The 13,957-nt window shown below is 40.1% G+C and overlaps 1 protein-coding gene across 2 annotated transcripts in view; it reads left to right on the top strand.

Moving 5' to 3' along the window:
• Positions 1-1,797, top strand: part of zgc:162952 (PKc_LIMK_like_unk domain-containing protein) — a 31,057-nt gene extending 29,260 nt beyond the window's left edge. For both annotated transcript variants that reach the window (XM_005940099.3, XM_005940100.3), the window contains one exon: positions 591-1,797. In XM_005940099.3, coding sequence (XP_005940161.1) covers positions 591-695 — 105 coding nt within the window. In that variant the 3' untranslated portion in view covers positions 696-1,797. The remainder of the gene's footprint in view (positions 1-590) is intronic.
• The last annotated feature ends 12,160 nt before the right edge of the window (positions 1,798-13,957 follow it).

The raw sequence follows: 13,957 nt of genomic DNA, 5'->3' as shown, positions 1-13,957 counted from the left end.
TTGCTGTGCTCTCTATCATTTCGCTGGCAAGCTTGATTTTGTTAGCAGGCTTTTACAACTCTCACTGGTTTGGGAATGAGATTATTCCTGTTGATCAATTTGTTGTCAGTGTGGACAGCCAGGTGCTCGTACTCCTCCACCACATCAACTTCCTGCCCCAGCACAGACACCACTCATTCAGCCATCCTCTTTCTTTTGAAGCCGGCGATTCCTCCCTGACCACTCCAAAAAGTCATCCTTTTTGTACTGAGGCTGTGGTGTGTGGTGCTAGAGGCAGCAGAGGGCTGAAACTCGACATGTTAAAGAAACTTTCAGCTCATTTGCTGCCTCCAGGCTGCACCCTGGCTGTCTAACCAGTGATTTCTTCAGTCCACTTATTTTGCTCTGCTCGAGTTTGCCCTCCAGTCTCTTCTTTTAGGAAACCTTGTGATCGCTACAACAATCACATCAGCAAAAAGCCTCCAAGTGTCAGACATGACAGTTCTTAATACTAAGCTGTGTATATTAGGGCCTCTGTACTTTCCACCAAGGTTTTCTTATAAGTTGTGAAACTCACCTGTTTTTCTTAATTTCCTCTCTCCCAATCTAAGGTGGAGTCCTTCCGACGGCCAGCATTCACAGAGCTGTTGGATGATTTAGGAGAGGTTGCTGAGACCCTGGAACTTCCTCCCAAATCTGAAGTGGATACGAGCTGAGCAGCGGATCAGGGAAGCCCAGCATTAGGACCGCAGACTGTGGGATTACTATTGCTCACTGTCTGGACAGGAAGCAGGACAGATGTGAATTAAAAAAATAAAAATTAAAAAAAAATATGGAAGTTTTTGTGGCATCAACTCTTCTCCTCTGAGGTGCTGCAGACATTCAGATCTAGATGTTTTTTCAGGGCAGTGGATGTTCCCGACTTGCCATGGACACTTTGATTTGACCCAGCAGTGTTCACATGATTATTAGTTCAACTTGTACTGTTATTGGTCTTGACTAAAAGGGCCCTCTCCTCCCACTCGACTCTGGTGTTTGTGATTTGTTTGTAACCGACGGCGCAGACCAAATCAGGCCTGTTGATATATTTTCCTCTTGTCTACTCTGCCTTTGTCGTTCCAGTAGGAAATGAGAAAGCTCTGCTCTCTATTAGGCTTTCAATAGTGACATAACTTCATACACAACGAGGATCAAAAATAGCCGTGGAAACATGATTTTAGGTTTGATTTTGAGAGTTGGTTTCATGTTAACAATTTATAGGCACGCTTACGAGTCAGTATGAGTCTAAGATATTTATTTTCATGAAAAAGTTCTTTTTATCGTATACCGAAAACTTCAAACATATCCCCTTTTTCTAGCAACAAGACTTTTTTTAAGCTTGTGGATTGTCAGGTGATTTTACAAAACAAAAAATTCCTATTTTGTTGTTATTTTGTGCAGTTACTCTGAGCTGAATGTGTGTATGTAAATAGTCAAGCTTTTCTCATTTTATTTTTTAAATCTGGCACCTTTTATGGGGTTTGACAGGGTCCATAATCTTTTCAGTTTAATCAGTTCTGGTTTTGTGTGTGGTCTCAAAAACTTTTAGGCAGCTACACTACCAACTCTTTTGGTTTCTTATCCTTTAAAAAATATATTTTCTGCCTTTTTTGATGAAAAATAAAACTTTTATTTCTTGTTTAGCAGTATAGCTTTCTAGATTTGAAAGTATAAATATTCATCTGCTTTCAGAAGTTTCTGATTGATCCTTCCAGTATGGGAAACAAATGGAACCATTTTCATTTGAACTACTTAAATAAACATGGAAAATAAACTTTACTTGAGTCTTGTGGTCCCTCTCATTTGCTCCGCCTCTCCGTGTATGTACATGAAGCAATGCCTTTATTGAAGGGAGATTCTGTCATACTCTATAAGGAAGGATGATGAGGCTGATCTAGCAGAGCTGTTTCACTTTCCTTTAATGAAAAGTGTGAAGAGGTTGGCTGCAGTTCTGATGGGGATGCAGCAGAGGGTGCACATGAGCTAGAACTCAATGAATGGACCTAAAATCAGCTCAGTTTAGAAGAAAAAGCCCACATTTGATTTTAGCCATCTTAAGTACAGAATTCTAATAAAGCTCAAGGTGCTGTGACATCCCAATTATTGCCTGATTCAGTCCTGGACTGGTATTTGTAGTTGTTTAGTCCTGTGAAAAGCTAAACACGCCCTGTATCGATAGATTGTAGAATAACAAAATTCACAAGAGTTCCCACCCTCTAGAGTTGGAAGTCACCATAATCTGACACCACTGCCAACAACAGTCCTATAACTTACAAAACATTACTCTAGAAGCTGATCTGAGGTCAGTTTGCTGGGACATCCACTCCTGGGATGAATGTGTGTCAACAATAGTGAATAGTCCAAACCAAACCGTCAAAACAAAACTGCTTTCACAGAGGTGCTCACACTTGCTCACGTTCAATTCATCAAGTGCATTTGATTAGAAGGACCTGGCTGCTACTTACCCACTTAATTTCCATGGAAACAGAAAGGCTGTTCTTAGTTTCACATAGAGATATATAAGCAATTCTGTGTGACTGTGTGTTTTGCATGTATCCTTGTGCATCTTTGTTTTCCCTGTTGTTGACGATAGACTTTTTAATACTTTATAGGCAAAGAAAAACAATAGGAAAAAAGAAACAAACTCTTCCTCTAATGCCCCTGTGTTGCTATGCATCTGTGATGTGCGGTGTATTCTTGGACTAACTTTCTGATAAATGTCTTCTGATGGCCACTGTCACATGCTGAGAACAGCCTGTAGTTTATTTGTTGAACAGAGGAGCCTGGTACGAGGATAGACTGATAAATGCAACACCGATGAGTCAGCTGGAACAAGAACCAGAGGGGAGCCTTTAATGGGAATATGATGTAAAACAGTATCCGTCTAGCCTTGAAAAGTGGAATGAAGTCACTGTCCAAGTTTCCCCTGGCTGTTGCAAAGCCTGAATGGTTTTCCCCCATTAATGTTCCTTTGCAGATTACACTGTCAGAGTGCAGCAAGTACAGGAGCAGTGAAGTCGAGGCAAAAGGGTTCTAAGTTTGAAGGCCTTGTAGGCAAACCAGACACAAGTTATAAAACGTGATGAATTACTTATTAGCTGAATATAAATGATTGTCACACAGACCTCACCTGAACCTGAAAAGGCATTCACAAAACAGCAGGGAAAATGTATCCTCTACAAATAATACATGTTTGTGTTGGGACATACCCTGCTCTGGAGGAGGTTATTTTCCAGACTTCAAAATAGGAGTTAACCCTGAAGTTACATGGATAAGAGCAAATCCTACTTTGTACCTTAAGGGGTTACAATAAAGGTTATCGTCTAGTCATAATGTGTCCTTAAAAACACGATTTGTTCATGTTGATAATCTAGTGGTTGTGATTATTAACAGTACAGAATATAGATAAAAGTTGGATATAGTGTGTCTGTAAGGCTCCAATTGGTCTCATTGTAAAGCATGGTGCTTTTGAACTCTTGCCATCTTGGTGTTTTGAAACTAGATGTTATGAACGAGCAGATCAGGTGGGGAATTCACATCCACATTCAGCAACACTTGACAGTTCTTTTTTCTGAAACTTGGAATGACCAAAATTTACTAAATTTCAATAGCAGTAGTGAATCTTGCCCTCACTGTTCATTTCTGCCATTTATGACTGACATGCAAAGACATACAGTATGGGTCATTTTATTTCTGCTTTGAAGCTCTCGATTACATAAACCAGAATCTTAACTCATACTCCTCTTTAATTCTTTCCAAGTGAAGATCTAACAAACACGCTGCTTTTATGTTGATTGCTCGAGCACTTTCTACCATCCTGTGAGCTCTTGACCATGTTAATTGTGAGTGTTTGAAGCGAGGCTTTCCAGCATAATCAGTGTTGAAACATAATACAAATAATTCCAATTAATGGACCAAAGCAAAGCTTCCCTTTGAGGTGTTGTGAAAGACACGCTTGTTTTCTCCTGCCTCTCAGGACTGCATAGTCATTCATTGGCTTCATTTTTAGTGCTAAGCTGATATGAACACACCGTGCAAACACATCAAAAGATCATGAAAGATTGAGTGGCTCCTTTCAGGGTTTTAAAAACACGCTCCATCTGCCCTCACCTTCGCTCCCCAACATCAGAATATAAACAAAAGGCTTGATGAGAATGAATTATGTATCACTGATCTGTTTTCTTTGTGTGGGTGTGTTTAATTTGAGGAGAATGATTGGCTATGTAAGGTCAGACAGAAGAAGCGTGCTAGACGGTGGGTTTCGTAATGTAATCTAACTACTTTTTCATGGCTTACACACACACACACACACACACACACACACACACACACACACACACACACACACACTTGTTAAATGGACTGGTTCTTATATAGTGCTTTTCTATTCTATCTGAGCACTCAAAGCACTTCATACAACTTATTAATTCACCCAATCACACCAGCACTGTTTCTAAGCTGTTAGTGCCTATCTAACATTCATACATGCATCCACACTTCAATAGATGCATCGGAGAGCAACATGGAGTTAGTATCTTGCCCAATGATGTTTGGCATGCAGACCAGGGGGAAGCCAGGAATCAAACCACCCACTTTCCAATCAGTGGATGACCTGCTCTACTGCCTGAGCTACAGCCACTATACACTATATTTATTTCTAAATAAATATATAGTAACATATTTAACCTCATACAACTAATAAAGTGCCAATGTCCACAGTCCTAGAAGAGAAAGCTGAGCCTTTAATTTGGAAATAAAGCCCATGAGGCTCAATCTGTGACCTGTGAAGAGATGGTGAAGGGTGTGGATGTGCCCTTAAGGTTCTAACTTTCCACTCTGGTTACTAGCTTCAGACAGTGGAAGGTCAATGGAAAACACCCTCCACTGAATGCCACAGACAATAAAAAAGAAAAACATTTTAAGAGCTTATAGTGGTAAAAATGCCGTCTGTTAGGTTTAAGTGGGAACCTCTGTTGCCAAAAATGAAGCTAACATGTAACAACACTTTAACAGTCACATGAGGCTGTCTTCAAAAGTAAAGCAATCCCCATCATCTTGTTAAGTGATGATGTAACAATCCCATTTCTGGAATCAAACATCTGTTATGTTGGATGAAGCTCTCGCCTTCTTAATGCACTCGTTGGTCTCTCTGGGACATGAGCCCCAGAATCAGTTGTTATTTTAGGCCTCAGCACTATTCAAATATGTATGAATAGTGTATGGACACCAAATATTTTCTGCAAATTAAAGTGTAATGTCATTTGTCCATCTTTTATATATAGTCTATGGTTAGGTGCATAATTTACCTTTTACTTTCCCTTTTATTTGGGATAAGATTGCATGTATAATGTAAATGTGGTTAATTAGTTCGTAATGACCTGATGAGAATTAGCATTAAACTTCTGTTTAATGTCTGCTGCCAAAAGCCATGCACAGTACACAGATGCTGGTGTGCTGTTGGTGTGAACTACCCAGGCTGTCCACAGGGTGGAAGTGTTTGCTAAAGCAACAAATACTGAGTGGAAACAGTTAAGTGGAAACAGTATTGTTTTAAGGAAACAAACAAACAAAGAAATATGTAGTGTACAGCAATGGGTTTGTTAAGATGACTTCAGTTTCATTTGCTCCACTAGGTTCATAATCACAGCTCAGGGGTCAAGAGTTTCAAGTCTGTCACTTGCACACTGATTGGACCTCACAGCAGTGTCTCTCAGTTATTTCTCCACCATTCTTTAATACATCCAGATTAATTATCACTCCTTGCAAGGTATATTTATATAGTGAGAAAGCCTTTGACTCTGGCTTTAATTAGGATAAAGACATTTTATGATGAAACCTTACCTTTTAAAACAGCAGGTCTCTTTTGTCTAAAGCAGCACATAAAGTTGACTTTGTGGCTGCGCTGTTTTTCCATGAGGATTAAATTGCCCTCTAGTATGAAACAAAATTTTAAAATGAGCCAATTTTCTATCGTTAAGTTAAGAATATATCTCAGGGCTGACGTGCTAGACAATTCTTTTCTCTAACAGCATTGAAATGTGCTAAAACACTGAAGCAGCTCAACACCTTACTAAGATATTTTTTGCCAGTTTCTCAGAATTCTCTGGAGAAGAAATATGGTTTGGAGATGGGCAAGGAAATATGGGCAAGGGATGAAAAATCAAGTCAATGTGCAAGTGCCAGAAGCTGCATTGCCTCTAACGGCAAAAGCAAATCAATCTCCACAGACTCCCACGTCAAAAAAAGCAATGACATTACCATGCTTATTGGCTGCTGCAAAAACCAGTTTGGTCTCTAAAGCCAATTCCCCCATTCCTATAAACTGTGCTAATGATACAAAAAAAAAAATTCATTCATTATTAGTTTTATTCAGAAGGTAAAGTGGTTGAGATCTCCTCAGTGTGCCACTGTAAGCTCTGCAAAGAAAAGATGCATTCATGAGTTGAAGTGATTCTCCTGGACTTCTCTTCTCTCTTCACATCTGGCCACTGATAAGGACTTTTTTTTGTACCTCTATCTATGAATTGATTAATGTTTGTATCTGTTGAAGTGTAACAGAACTGGGAATTATTCTCTGGGTATCCCCTTTGGGGTGGCGTCAGGAAGGACACCTGACATAAAACTCTGCAAAATCAACCTCCTGTGATAAGAGAGCAGCTGAAAGTAGCTTTAATTATTCTCTGGGTGAAATTTCCACAGTGCTGTTATCTTTTAGGTCTTTACCTCCAGGTTAGTGCTAATACTGCATAAGACTTTTGATGAACAGAAACCTTTGAACATGCCTCCTGGTTCATGCCTTTTCTCTGTGATGAGCCCACACCTGGTGACATAATGAGCTTTTGGACTCGTGGGCGAGACTATAAAGATTAATCTTCCTTCTGTCTCATATGCAAAACACTATAAAGACCCTTAATGTTTCATCTGTGTGCATACGCAGTGTATGAGCCTGTCTGTGAGCATTTGTGTGTAGGTTAGTGCACTAATGCCTGAATGTGTGCTTTCGAATACCCCATTGCATGTCTTTATATACATATTCTATATCTGTGTGTGTATGTGTTACGGTTCATAAGAGTCTGATTGCCATGTAAAGACACTCTTAAGTTTTTTTTATGAGCCTTCTGGCTCTGGGACATTATCAGCTCAGTAATCATTGCAGCTCAGACAGAATGACTTCCAGTTTAATGTTGTGTGTAGAATGGAGGTGATAACGGGAGTCTGGAAGGGGAGGTGATGATGATGAGGAGTGAGGTACTTCTGACCTTCAGCTTTCAGCTTGAAAACCCACACTGCACCTCTTGCTTTGCAGAAGGTTTGCATGCAGCCTGAATAACTTATAAGGCTGAATTATACAAGCTCTTGATGCACTGATGATCTCTGAGAAACATCTTTCTGTTGATGAGCTTCTGGGGAGGATCTGTGAAAGGTGAATGATGCACAAGAAACTGAGTTACTGTAAGAAATTAGGTTAAGACAGGAAATCATAGAATGAGATAACATATAATGCAAGGATGTGGGAAATATTCTGGTTTACACTCTGCTGGTCAGTAATCAGATCTCTCCCATTGTACCATTTACCATTTTCAGTGTTGGGTTAATCAGAATGGGGAAGAAAGGTGAGTTAATTGATTTTGAACATGTCATGGTTGTTCGTGTCAGATAGGCTATTCTGAGAATTTCAGAAACTGCTGATCTGCTGGGATTTTCCCCCAAACAACCATCTCTAGGGTCTGACAAGAAATCAACTAGTGAATGGCAATTTTCTGGGTGAAAATCAAAAATATCTAACCTTTAAGATGGGCTGAAGACCACTCTGGGTCACTCCTGTCAGCTAAAAACAGGAAACTGAAACTTCAATTTGCACAAACTCATGAAAGTTAGACAATAGAGACTAGAAAAATGTTGCCTGGTCTGATGAGTCTCTATTTCTGCTGCAACAGTCAAATGGTAAGGTCAGAATTAGCTGTAAACAACGTGAAGGCAGGGATCCATTGTCATGGCTGGGTGGGCCAGTGTGTTTGTGGAAGCAGCAGTCACATGACAGGTACACTGTGAATGGACGTGATTAGCAGCAATACTCAAAATGTCTGCAGTGTTTGAACAATGCTCAGCTGGTACAATACTCAAATCATCTCGGACTGGTTTCTTGAACATGGCAATGAGTTTACTGTACTCTACACTCTACTGAAAAAAGAATTTAAAGAGCATAGCAGTTAAAAATAGACTACTATCTAGTACAAGATATAATAACTTTTATACATTAACCTAAGTGCTAAGGCCATGAGAGGTTGTGTGTACAAAACCCGTGGGAGCAATTTTACCCTACAAATTATAGTAATTGACCTGATAATTGATAAAGCAATTCTTTAATGTTTTTTATAAAAAAAAAGTCAAGAAAGCCCTTATCTGTCAGAGTACATTAAACAGAGTACAACATTACAAAGCAGTTAGCACCTAACCAGTTATCTAATTAAATGTTAGCAGCTAAAGATATCACGCATTACTGGAAACCAAAAAAGGCCAGCAATGTCACTTAAAAAAAATGTTATGCTACATACTTACTAACCACTAGCATATAATGTCAATACTGTGTTTGCTCTGCCGAAGTGTCTCTTTAAGACAGGGGTGCCCAATCCCGGTTCTCGAGAGCTACCGTCCTGCAGCTTTTAGATGCATCCTTGTTCCCACACACCCGAATCAAATGAATGGCTTGTTATTAGGCCTTTGCCAAACACGATGGCATGCTAAAGAGGTAATCAAACCATTTGATTCAGCTGTGTTGGAGTAGGGATGCATCTAAAAGCTGCAGGATAGTAGCTCTCGAGGACTGGGATTGGGCAGCCCTGCTTTAAGATGATTTAAAAAAACAAAAAACAAATACAAAAAAACCCTTAAAACACAATCCAGATGTTTATCCATTGGACAAAAGCCAGGAAAGATTCATGTTAGCAAGGCCGCTTGATATATAAATATAAAAATAATTGGTCAGTTCTATTAATCACATAAATATGAGGACTTTCACAGTGATTTACCTGATCTTTACATAAAACTCTTATTATTACCAGCCCTCTGGACAAAAGGTGGGCTTAGGCTCATTTAACCTACTAGCTATCTTTAGCACTACTTTTGTACCTTAGTGACAAAGCTCAAGGCTAGGCTAGTAAAACAGCTGCTTTACTGCACTATTCACAAATATTTTAGTATAAGCCTCAAAACAAAGTAGCACATTGGAAAAATAACATTCCTTAACGCACGTATTTGAATAATCTTTTTACCTCTGCATGTGTTTGGCTCTTTCAACATGCTATGGAACACACACAGCCTTTGACTGATGAATAGGTTGGAAATGTCACGCCACAGGCATGGAAAAAACAGGCCAGAGGGATACAATGCGATTCTGCATGGCATCAGGTCCATTCCCTGTAGATTCACAATGAATGGCCTGAATGAGTCAGTAAGATGGGCCACTGGTGAAACAGCGTGTGAAGGTGTGTTGCGATATGGGTCAGCTTTTTTGATCAATGACTGGAGGTAAAAAAAAAAAAAAAGGACTGGTGACATGTGTATTAAAATAGAACATCTGGTGACATAAGTCTGTATGGATTTCTCATGCTTTTATGCGGTGAAGTGGTTCGTTTTAAGGTCAAAGTCGAGAATCATGGATTGGTTGTGTAAGTGTGTTTGTGTGCGTGTGTGCTTATGTTTAAATAGGCCAGGAGAGGACTCCCTGGTCCAGAGAGAGGAGGCCAGTGAAGGTGACCTAATATCAAAGAATGAAGCACAAATTGATTTTAGAGAATGGATTTCTGGAAGGACATTTGTGTCAGACTGAGGCAGATGGATGAGAAACCAGCCACCTAAAACAGCAGGTGCCAAGTGAGAATGCAAACCAGGCTTTTTAAACCTGGCTGGAATTTTTCTAGAATTTTAAATATGTCCTTTCTAAACCCTTTAGGGGATAGAAAAAACAAAAAATAAAAAACCAAATAACTGGGGCAGCAGGTTGGTGTAGTTATCAGTACCACATGCTTGCAGGCTGAGGGTTGGGGCTTTTCTGTGTAAAGTTTGCATGTTCTGCCTATGACCCCCCCCCCAAAAAAAAAAAAAAAAATCTATCCATTGACTCCAAACTGTACATAACTCAGCTGCCAGGCTTTTAACTAAAACCGAATAGAAATGACAACTTCACCGTGTGTGTTAGAATGCATTGCAAGATTTTATTGATTACCTTCAGTGATCTTGCTCCTAGCTACATCTCTTATCTTGTAGTGGAGTACATGCTGGTACATACTTTGAGGTCCTAAAAAAGGGGACAGAGTAGTGCAGTAAGAATGAACTGTAATGCTGCGTCAGAAAAAAATCAGAGAAAAAGTTATAGACTTCACACCCGCTGTCAATTTATTCATCAATTAGCCAAATGTACCTATTGTCTGGACTGCTGGAGGAAGCTGGTGTAATCCCAGGCAGGTACAGAGAGAACATGCAAACTCCACTCCAGCCACGGTCTAAACCTTTTTGCAGGGTATCACTACCAACCGCTGCACCACTGTGCCTCCTCTCACACCTCCAAATAGCTTGCACTTTCCATTTTGGGGAAAAAAAAATGGCTTCAGCATTTCTCATCTGTGGTGTCCAAAAAGTAAGATTTTTCAATGATCTGACCAGCATACACAGGCAGAGTCATTGATGTGGAGCTACTTCGCACATCACCCATTCAATGAATGGCTCAGGGGCCTCAGTTTGGGGCTGTGTTATTCATTTGACTTCCTGCAGTTCACTGACCCTTAAAGTGCTGACAGAGCTGGAAGGAAGAGCAAACGTGCCTGGCCGCAAATACGTGCCGTTGATGAATAGCTGGAAGGAGAGATCTATAAAGGGCATGGTATTACGAAGGAGGGGACAGAGGAAATATGGCCAATCCCAGAGGTTGTACAGTACAGATGACACCCCCCTAGTCCCCACTTCCAACACTTCCCCCTACCAAAGAAACGTCATTAGTATTCTTGTAAAGCTTTCCATCAGCATCCAGTGCATACAAAAGAAACTGTACATTACTAGTGTTTTCTGTGAGTGGGGTGCAGCTGCTCTCAGAGGATTTAGTGGTATGCCACAGCAGAGGATGGAAGGTAGATCAGGGTTGGCGGAATTGCAGCAGAGCAGTTTGTTATTTGCTGACCGCCACTCCGAGCTCTGCAAACGGTGATGAAGTGCAAGCAAGAAGGGATTTAAAGTGACTGCAGTAGGAGAAGGGGGAGGGAGTTCTGAGACACAATAGGGTTGAATTTCCCAAGGTGTTAATAAAAAGAAGACTGAGGTCTAACCTCTTTACATCTGCCCGGTCAGAGCAACATGTCTTGGGTTAATACTAGGTTTTGTTTGAAGCCTTGATTATGTTTACTGTGACCGTGAGTCTTTTGCTATCAGCTATGGTGTCTCCAGCTGCATGTATTTGTGTCAGCAACAGTGTCAAATCAAAGCTTTGGCTAATTCCAAATACACAAAGTTTCAGAAACTAGAGGATGTTACATTTCATCTAAATGTAGGGCATTTAGAGCCATAATACTTTATATATATTTGGCAGTGACAAACTGCAAAAATCACATGATGTCGACAAGTAACTGTAACCCTTGGTGTGAGGTCTACCCCATCACTGGCTGAACCTAACCCAATGCTTTCATATGTCATATCTCAGCCAAACGCAACTCTGTATCTGGTCCAGTGAATAAGAGGATGAGTTGTGGTCAGTGTTGGGGTTGCTACTTAGGAAAAGTAATGTATTACACAGGTACACGAGGTACAGAACCATTCCCAGATAGAGTGTTTTGCATTAGGGAAAGGTAATGTGGCATGCAAAGTAGGAAAAGAAACCAGCTGTTACGAGTTTCTTAAATGTGAACACTGTGTATCTCCTAGTAAAGGAGAGTAAACTCAACATGTCCATTTTGACTGACAGATCATCACACATGTGGGGTGTTAGGTGGTGTTAAATATGCATTCATTAAGGTAGTAGTATCCATCCTTCATAATGATGTGAGACCCAATGACAAAAGCATGCAACAGTGCTTCACACCGGTGGTGAGAGGTACCAAGACACTCGAGCTGGGAGTTCATTTCTCACTTTCAGCACAAAGAGAAAGGCTGTATGCTAGACCTTCTGGAGAACCTCGTTCAAATTCAAGAATGAACAATTTAACCTAGTGTAACAGATCTCAGACATCAGCATATGTCAGCTGAACAGCTAAGTAGGGGAAGAGGGGATAAACTAGTGTCTTTTTAATTTAAAACCAAACCAATAGGCAAAACAACCCTCCCGTTTTTAGTTGTTGTGAGATAATGATGATCGGTGTAATGCTCCCTACACATATTCAGTTTAGAGGGCACTTCTGTGTTATGTTGTTGAGATGCTGGCATGTGACAACACGTTTAATGCTCTAATGTGGAAACAAGGAGAACAGAGATGAGGTTATACATCTCACTTTAACTTTAAATTGAAAATCTTTCCTGAAACGTTAAATATAAGCTTTAAATAACTGTTTAATAAATGTATACAGTCTAACTGTAATTAACAGAAAATATGTGGACAAAAGAAAACTGGATTAATTACTGCTACAGCTGTGAGAAAATGTGTCAGGTCAGCCCAAAGGAATGTCAGGAAGAGGATGCAGAAGAAGTTCAGTCTCTTGGCAGCACGTCTATGTGCATTTACAATGCAAAGGCAGAAGGCTGAAAAGGCTGAAAAGGTTAACTCTGTTTCCTAAAAGCTATTTTTAAATGCTGCTCATTCGCATGAATAAATATAAGGACATGCTTCAGCTGAATACCAGGCAAAGTTATTTGATCCATTAGTCATGTAGAGGAAACTAACACGCATCAGTGAGAATAGTCAACATGCCTAGCTTTTATTATTTATTTACAGCCCACCCTTAAGGCCAAGCTGTGGCTTACGGTTTTACAGAAACACAACCCCATCTACACAAAAATTGCTTTGCTTATGCTTAATCTCTACATTTCATGAAATTCATCCAGGTAGTTTTTGTGTAATCTTTACAAACTGACAAAAAACTGACTAAATAGTACTGTAAAAAAGCCTTAGCAAAGCATCCACCTTAGTTGAGGAATTAACTTTTCCCTTAAATAATAAACTCAGCTGCACATTAATGTCTTAACTTCAAGACATAAGGTCATTAGTGACTTCTGAGTGTGAGGGTTAGGTTCAAATCCGGCTCTACATGGGAATTCACCAATGTGGTGTCTAAAAATGAAGATCTGTGACTCTGAAACACACGTATGAGACTTGATCTGAAAGATTTTCTAGACTCTTAGACTATGCTACTGTAGTATGTGGAGAAAATGCAACCTGTTCTGGTAGCTGTTATACCTCAGTCACAGGTCTAGAGTTGCTAAGGAAAAATGCATATTCTCCAATCGATCGCAAGTGTCATGTAAGATGCTGTGGATTGGACGCAAAATGCAGGACTCACAGACACAGATGGTTGAACTTAAAGAGGTGCTGGGCAAAAAAACACTCAAAAAATAAACTCACGAAAAACAAACCTTAACTAGAAAACTGGGAAACCAGGAGCAAGGAAAACCCACAACACAGAGAACACACACATGCATGGGACGACGCAACAACAGGAAGAGGAAAACACGGGGCTTAAATACATGAGACATAACAAGGGAAGTACACACAGGCAGGAAACACAGCTGGGACTAATAGACAGAATGACACGGGGGAAATAAAACACACCAGAGTTTGATAAAGTTTTCTTTCAGCTACACTAGCTACAATAGGCAAATATTCAGAAAATAGAACATGATATCTCATCCCAACTGGCCAGATGGCAGATGACACCACCCACCCTGAGCTTATGTCTACTGGAGGTTTCTTCCTGTTAAAGATTTTTTTTTCTTCCCACTGTCGCCAAAGATCTTGGCAACA

The sequence above is a fragment of the Haplochromis burtoni genome, unplaced genomic scaffold, assembly GCF_018398535.1.
Source record: "Haplochromis burtoni strain Fernald_Lab_line unplaced genomic scaffold, NCSU_Asbu1 Contig_286, whole genome shotgun sequence".
In the NCBI taxonomy this organism is placed as follows: domain Eukaryota; kingdom Metazoa; phylum Chordata; class Actinopteri; order Cichliformes; family Cichlidae; genus Haplochromis; species Haplochromis burtoni.
The sequence above is the reverse complement of the archived record's forward strand: the minus strand, read 5'-3'. Positions and strand labels throughout refer to the sequence as shown.